Genomic DNA, 8343 nt, shown 5'->3' with positions numbered 1-8343 from the left:
GTAGAAACGTTGTGATAAGCAAACAATGAAGAAGCACCTACGACGATTATATGTTGGTGAGACTAGTACTATGGATTCTGTGTAACAAGAGAGATCAAGAGTAAACATACACAATTTTCACTTAGACTTACAAATGATGATGAAAGATTCTTGATAGACTAAAGATATCCCAACTCTGTAAATCTAAAGAACAATGATAGATTGATAGTTTGAATACGATTACAATCTCATAGCAAAAGTAAACGATACATCGATCTCATAGCGATCGAGAGAGAAGTCTCATAGCGACTTACAACTACAACATTCAAGCATTAAAGAAAGAATCAACAACTCTACTTTTATTAATAGTCTTCAGGCTTCACTCAGCTGCTAAACCTCCAAACGAATCAGAGTCTAATGGAGCTTTTTTTTGACAAAAAGTCTAATGGAGTTCTGATACCAATTGTTAGATTTAATTCTTTATGATTCATCAATATGAATCTTTTAGTCATATGATTTTCTGATTGAATAGACAAACGGAAATATACATGAATTATCCATTGTTTTAGGATCTGAAGTTAGGGAATGAATCTTCCAAAGCAAATCCTATGTGATTTTAGTTCTCCATTGATGAGATGTACATAAATTCTTATTTTTCGGCTAGGGTTGCCTTGGGAACCATAACTGTTTTTATATAGAAAATTAACTTCTATTTCAGCCTTTCATTAAACTAAAAATTATATACTTACTAGACATGGATCCGTGTCCGTGTGTTGCACGGATTTTGATTAATGTTTTAATTTCATTATATGATTTTTTATATACTGTGTGAAAATTATTCAAGGTATAAGAATTTTTAAAAGTATATATACTAAGATAATTACCAAAACAATTTTTAAAAGTAATTATTAATATTATTTAATAATAATTTTCCATTTTTGAAACCCTAACCAAAAGATAATTGCAAAATATTATTTGATAACAATTTGTTTTCTAATATTGTGACATGTGTTTAAATATGTAATGATTAAAAATATATATACTATGAAAATAAAAAACCTGAAACAACTAATTTTAAAAATTATTTAATGTTAAAAACAATTTAAAAATTATTTAATAGTAATATCTAGAAATTTTCCTTTTGCAATTAACAAAAAAAAACATATTTGAAAAATAATTTATTTTATACTAATTTTCTTTTTCTAAAATCTTAATGAAATCTTATAATATTTTTTTAAAAAAGATAATTACTATCAAATATTTTTTGTCAGTTTTTATTTTATTTTTTACAGTTATCTTTTCTTCATGATTTGAATAAAGGAAAATTAACATTAAACAATTTTTTTGGTTTAATATTTTTTAAAAAGATAACTACGATTAAATATTTTTTATATTTTTTCTTTATGATTTTAGAAAAGAAAAGGCAGTGTTAAATATTGTACAAATTGATTTTAGTTTAAAACACATGTCATAATCTTAAACATCAAATAATGTATAGTACATGTCGTACCACAATTTGATACTCCAATTCGCTTTCTCTGAAACTCGAAATCTAGACCACATAGTGTAAAAACATTAATCCTTAGTCAAACATGAACTATGGGACTTCCGTAGAAAATTAGTTAATCACAGAAAATAATAAGATTATTTTTACAACTCTCTTTTGCTTAGAATTTTAATAAAGAAAGCTACTTATATTTATTATAAAATAATCAGTTATATTCTTAGGTTTTCATAATCCTTTAAAAAAAAAAACTATTTTCTTTTATAATTCTGTTTTGTCCTGATTTTAGAAAAGGAAAATTATATTTTATTTAAAAGGAAATTTATACTCATACAGCTTATACGTTTTTATTTGTTTATTATTTAAAAAAAGAAACTTACTGTTAAATAATTATTAGTATAGAATTATTTTTCGTTTACAATATGCTGTTTAAAACTTAAAAAATGAAAATACTATTAAATAACTATTACCATTCTATTTGTTCATGGTTTAATATAATGTTGAACATATCCTATAAACTTTTTCGCCAATTAAACTAATAATTTGCCTTCTCTGAAACTCGAAATCTAGACCAAATAGTGTAAAAACATTAACCATTACTCAAACATGAACTATTGGAGTTTCCACAGAAAATTAGTTAACTATAGAAAATCAAAATATTTTTTTTTACAACTCTCTTTTGCTTAGAATTTTAATAAGGGAAAATATTTTGATTCTTTTAAAAAAATTTAAATAATCTTTTGTATTCTCAGGTTTTAATAATTCGCTTAGAAAAAATTTAGACTATTATTTTCTTTCTTAATTCTGTTTTTCATGATTTTAAAAAAGCAAAATTAGAATTTATTAAAAAGGAAAATTATTTTCATATAGCTTATACAATTTTATTTTTATTATTTTAAAAAGGAAGCTTACTATTAAATAATTATTAGTATAATTATTTTTTCCGTTAACAATATTTTGTATAAAACTTAAAATGGAAAAATACTATTAAAATTATATTTTTCATAATTTTTTTTAAAAGGTTAATTATTTTCATATAACTTTTACAATTTTCTATTTCTTGGACATAAAAAAGGAAAATAATATTAAATAATTACGAATTTTTTTTTTGTTTAAAACTTAAAAAGGAAAAATACTATTAATTAACTATTTATATAAAAATTATTATTTAATACTATAATTCGTTTAGAAAAAATTTAAAATACTATTTTCTTTCATAATTCTGTTTTTCATGATTTAGAAAAAAAAATTAGAGTTTATTAAAAAGGAAAATTATTTTCATATAGCTTATACAATTTTATTTTTTATTATTTAAAAAAGGAAGCTTACTATTAAATAATTATTAGTAGATTTTTTTTTCGTCAACAATATTTTGTATAAAACTTAAAATGGAAAAATAATATTAAATAACTATTATAATTATATTTGTTCATAATTTTTTATAAAAGGAAAATTATTTTCATATAACTTTTATAATTTTCTATTTCGTGAACATAAAAAATAAAATAATATTAAATAATTATGATTTTTTTTGTTTACAATATTTTGTTTAAAACTTAAAAAGGAAAAATACTATTTTTTTTTTTGACAACAATGAATTACTCTAACGTGATTCCACCGATTCGGAAAGCCAAACCGGAGGTATCGAATCGACATATAACATAGCTGAAGGTGAACTCCTTGCCCCATGAGCAAGCTTGTTCGCCATTGTATTTTGCGCCCTTGGAATATGTCTGATCTTGAAATTAGGGAAGAAAGTATTACTTCGGCGAAATTCCTCCATGTGCGTAGTAAATGCTGGCCATTCTTCGGGTGAGGACACCATCGTCACTAATTGAGAACAATCCGTAGCAAAAACCACATCTGAGAACTGCAGGGTCTTCATGCACTCCATTGCCCAAATCAGCGCTTCACATTCTGCATGTAAAGGAGATAGGCTACGTCGGAGATTCATTGCCCCCATCATCTTGTCTTCTGAGTTTATCTGTCGGCAGTACCATCCCTGTCCAGTAAACACATCTTGTTCCTTCCAAGATCCATCGACAAAACATACCCTGGTTGATCCTAAAGTTTGCCAATCGGTGGGAGGCTGAACATTTCCAGTAGGAGGCGGTACCAATAATTGTGCCTCTGTCCATAGGGTTTCCTCAAGATCCGCTATCCGTAGTATCTCCTGGGGATTCCCATTCCTATTTGTATAGATCTTGTTATTTATGTTCTTCCAAATATACCACATAATCCAAGGAAAATAGTTTGAATCTACTTCTTTCGGTAGCCTCCAAAATAAGTAATCCAGACTTGTAAAAACTGATGTTGAGGGAAAAACTCCCGGGGGAGACGAGATCCTTGATAAGGCCCATGTTTGTAAGGCTGGTGGGCACTCAAAAAGTACATGATGCACTGTTTCTTCCTCAGCTCCACAAATGTTGCATCTAAGATCACATTCAATACCACGTGTCTTTAAATTTTTGAACACTGGTAATGTTCCGGATAGTACTTGCCAAATGAAATGCCGCAATTTTGGCGAGCAATTTAATTTCCAGGAGAAATCCAGTAAAGGTTTTATATTTGGTCCGAAAGGTGTTATCCTTGGCTCCCTATCTGGGTATATAGTTTCCGTTCGAAATCCTGATTTCACCGAATATTTTCCAGATTCTGTAAACGCCCATCCATATGGAAAAATACTATTAATTAACTATTTATATAAAATTATTGTTTAACACATGTCGAAATCTTAAAGTTATAATTACCATGTGTCACGATCGTGTTAATTAGTAACGTTAAAGAACCAAGCTTTATATAATAAGATGCGCAAGCTTTTACCTTATTCACAAAAATGACTATTTAAATAGACTAATTAATTAATGACCCTATCACATTTATGTGATCCGAATAAATGATCTTACAGATTATCCCCTTTTAGTCAAAGATTAACACAAGAATATACAACTTTATGATCTAAACTACAAAATCTTATGATTGTTCCTGTAAATCTATACTATTAAAGCAGGATCCTATTTTGTTTTTTACTAAAAATACCCTTTTCTTTACTAACATTACTTATTTCATTAAGGGCAATTAAGTAATATTAATAACACATTTATATTGGGTCATTATTTTTGGATCCAGCTCACTGCCCACATCATCTCTTTTGGGCCATTTGGGCCGATTAAGAAATCATATCCAATTCTTATTTTTTTCTCCAAGTTCAAATAATTTATTTTCAACCATTCTTAATATTTTGTGTAGTGAACAAAAATTAATCACTTAATTATTATGTTTTTCTGTTTTTAATATAATTTAAGCATTCATAAAAAAATTGAATTTTTTCATTGAAAAGTATAAATTTTATTAAAAGTATATAATTTTTTATTAAAAATTAACCACATAATAAAATAAATTTATCAGATTTATAACAACTTAATTCATTAAAAATAAAGTTTAATTTTCTAAACATAAATACTCATTAGACCTGGACGTTCGGGTACCCATTCGGGTACAGACCGATTCTTTCGGGTATCGGGTTTTTTGAGTTTTGAAATTAAACCCATACGGGTATTATAAAATTTTGGGTCGGGTTTGAGTCGGATCTTTCTGGGTCCGGGTGGGTTTAGTTCTCATGCATAAGAACCTGAAAATAACCAAATAACCAAATTATCTAAAACGGGTTCGGTTATTTGTACTCAAAGTAACCAAAGTATCCGATTTGATTCAAATTTTTGTATCCAAATTACTCAAAAGTAACCAAAAGTAACCAAAAATATCCATTCTATACAGTTTTTTGGATAAACTTTTATCCAAACTATCATATTTTATCCAAAAATACTCAAAGTACCGAAAATAACTACTATAGTTAACTTATAATATTAATTTAAAATATTAAAATAATTATAAATATAATTATAACATATGTTTTTAGATATATATTCACATTTCGGATATCTGCGGGTACTCATTCGGTTCTTGGTTCGGGTCGGGTTCGGAACCGGTTCTTCGGATATAGCAATTTAGAACTTATTCGGATATTTATCCCGGGTCTGATCGGATTCGGGATCCTGATTTTCGGGTCGGTTTCGGGTTGGTTCTTCAGGTCCGGATATTGTGCTCAGGCCTATACTCTTTTAAAATGAAACACGATAAAGAAAGATAAAAAGCTTAAGTCTTTTATAAAAAAATATATGAAAATATGACATTTACTAAATATTTGTAAATTTAAAAAAAAATAAAGGAAAATAGATCCGCGCTTTGAAAGCGCGAGTCAAAATCTAGTGTTACAATTAAAACTGTATAAAATAAATTGATATCAGTTTTCAAAAATATATGAATTTCTAATATTTTTTGAATTCTGAGGTATCAGTACATATAGCACATGTGTGTACAAACCATGTCTCTTCCTGTAAAGGTATCTTCTTGTGTTGGTTCGACCCGATAGAGTCATCTTTTTACGTAAATGACCATGAAAGGAACTACACGGAAGAGTTCAGCCAAGAGTATCCGTCCATCTTGTTGTCACAAGACTCACAACATAGGCAATGAAAAATGATACCTGCAACAAATTAATGATGTAAACCAGTTCAGTTTTTAACCAATAGTCATGACTATTGTGTGCGTGTGCCAATAAATTGTGGGAGAAGTTTACTCACCTAAGCTGGAACAGCCACAGCCAACTTGACCAATATTTCCATTGGATCAAGAACTAAAGAAAGCTTGTACAAAGCTGAACGAGAGAAAACAGTTGCAAGAAACACATTCCTTATCGTGAATCATACCACCTTGTTTCAAGCACTCTAATTCGTATGTCGCTATGTAATAATTTTATGAATTATATTTTAAATTAAGTTTTAATGATATATATTAATTAAAAGATAAATATTATCAAATTTAGTTTACATATTTTATATTACATTATTTTTTCTATAAAAGATATGCATTATAGAATATAACTACATTTTAGATATAATTTATTAAAATAATTTAACTTTTTTAAATAGAACTAGATACTATCAGCAATAAAAACTAAACAACATAATATTTCATTTATATTTATAACTTTCACATAAAAACTATTATTAAATTATGTTTATCTTTAGTGGCATTTTATATTCGCATAAGATTTTTAATTTATTTTATCATGATGTTTTTTTTATTAAAAAAATTGAAATAGTAAAAAGACATGAAAAACATGACGAAGCAGGGAAACGCACCGTTTTGAGCCCTGTGTACGATCTGAAAGAGGAAATCTTGTATCTGAGAGAGGAGAAGCCAGCCAGCGCACCTCTTTTGAATCAACTGCAAATCCAGCAATTGAGTAATCGAAGAAGAAGATGAGCGACGTGTTCGAAGGGTACGAGCGGCAGTACTGCGAGCTATCAACTAATCTCACCCGTAAATCCAATTCAGCTTCCCTTCTCCCCCATGGAGGTACGTCTACACTAATTCATCTGATTTTCCCTGCGAATCACCAACCTTTTCACCTGGGCTTTTAGGGTTTCGTTTGTATTACCTTTGTTATCTAGAGATTTAGCTATATGAGATTCAAAGTTTACATCTTTAGATTGGTGATCAACTTTTTGTGCAGATGATAAGAAAGGGAAGCTTGGTGAGATCAAATCTGGAATTGATGAAGCTGATGTCTTGGTAATCTAACTACCCCTTTTTACTTCTCCTTTACACAAAGACTTGTGAGATAACATATAGGTTTCATCCTTTTTTTTTTAAAGATCAGAAAAATGGACCTTGAGGCGAGGAGTTTACAGCCGAGTGCTAAGGCTACCTGTCTTGCTAAACTCAGAGAATACAAATCTGACCTCAACCAACTCAAGAAGGAATTCAAGAGAGTTTCTTCTCCAGATGTTAATCAATCTGCACGTGAAGAGTTGATGGAATCTGGAATGGCAGATCCCCACTCGGTAATACATTTTTGATCCATTGCTCCTTTCTCTCTGCTCTTGATTGACTTAAGTTACTCTTTTTTTTTCCTGTCCAGGTTTCTACTGATCAAAGAGAGAGGTTGGCAATGTCCGTGGAGAGGCTTGATCAGTCTAGCGACAGAATCAGAGAGAGTAGAAGAACCATGATGGAGACCGAAGAGCTTGGTGTCTCCATTCTCCAAGATCTTAGTCAGCAGCGCCAAACTCTCCTTCACTCCCACAGCAAGGTACGGTCCTAGACATTTACAGCAATTGAAGTTAACCATGAAGTTCAGTACCTTTTTCTCTATTTGATTGCAGCTTCATGGTGTGGATGAAGCCATTGACAAGAGCAAGAAGGTCTTGACGGCAATGTCGAGAAGAATGACGAGGAACAAATGGATCGTTACTTCAGTGATCATTGCTCTCATTCTCGCCATCATCCTCATCATTTCATTCAAACTTTCTCATTGATATATGCTCTCAGCCGTTTGTGTATAAGATTGTTGGTACTTTCCTTTGTAATGGGCTGGGATCTCTTTGTCTCCCACAGGTTTCCACTTGTATGACCCAAAAATGTGTTATGACATGTTTTTACATATTACTATTACAAAGTGGTGCATGTCCTCCCTCTGCTTCTGAAACTGAAACATTTTCTATTTTGTAAACCATCAAATTAACCACCAAAACTAAACAAAAAACAAAACACATCTCCAACAAGGCAACAACCAACACATATGCATAAGATCAACATTGCTGAAAATATAAACTCAACAAGCCCAACACCACCATATCATAAAATTCTCCAGCTCAAACAGTTTCGCTATTGCAAGTCCCAAACTTAGAAACTTGTCATTACCGAGAGGTGCTTATTATGCCAATAACAGCAAAACATTAAAGCTTGATGCTTCTTCTAAACAAACGTCTTGTAACACACGTCTTCTATGAAAC

The 8343-nt window shown here is 29.9% G+C and overlaps 1 protein-coding gene across 1 annotated transcript; it reads left to right on the top strand.

Moving 5' to 3' along the window:
- The first annotated feature begins 6705 nt into the window (after window positions 1–6705).
- On the top strand, window positions 6706–8018 carry LOC108824256 (vesicle transport v-SNARE 12). Its single transcript, XM_018597643.2, has 5 exons — window positions 6706–6904; window positions 7062–7120; window positions 7204–7392; window positions 7470–7640; window positions 7714–8018. The coding sequence occupies exons 1-5, from the start codon at window positions 6808–6810 to the stop codon at window positions 7864–7866; spliced, it is 669 nt and encodes a 222-aa protein (XP_018453145.2). The 5' UTR covers window positions 6706–6807; the 3' UTR covers window positions 7867–8018.
- The last annotated feature ends 325 nt before the right edge of the window (window positions 8019–8343 follow it).

This window comes from Raphanus sativus, chromosome 2 (genome assembly GCF_000801105.2).
Source record: "Raphanus sativus cultivar WK10039 chromosome 2, ASM80110v3, whole genome shotgun sequence".
Lineage (NCBI taxonomy): Eukaryota > Viridiplantae > Streptophyta > Magnoliopsida > Brassicales > Brassicaceae > Raphanus > Raphanus sativus.
Note: the sequence above shows the minus strand (reverse complement) of the source record. Positions and strands in the feature narration are given on the sequence as shown.

What these genes read in the sequence shown, in the direction of transcription:
- LOC108824256 (XM_018597643.2), top strand. Translation starts at nt 6,808, where the DNA reads ATGAGCGACGTGTTCGAAGGGTACGAGCGGCAGTACTGCGAGCTATCA. An exon ending in TTCCCTTCTCCCCCATGGAG is followed by an intron (nt 6,905 to 7,061) that starts GTACGTCTACAC and finishes CTTTTTGTGCAG; the next exon opens with ATGATAAGAAAGGGAAGCTT. An exon ending in TCCTTCACTCCCACAGCAAG is followed by an intron (nt 7,641 to 7,713) that starts GTACGGTCCTAG and finishes ATTTGATTGCAG; the next exon opens with CTTCATGGTGTGGATGAAGC.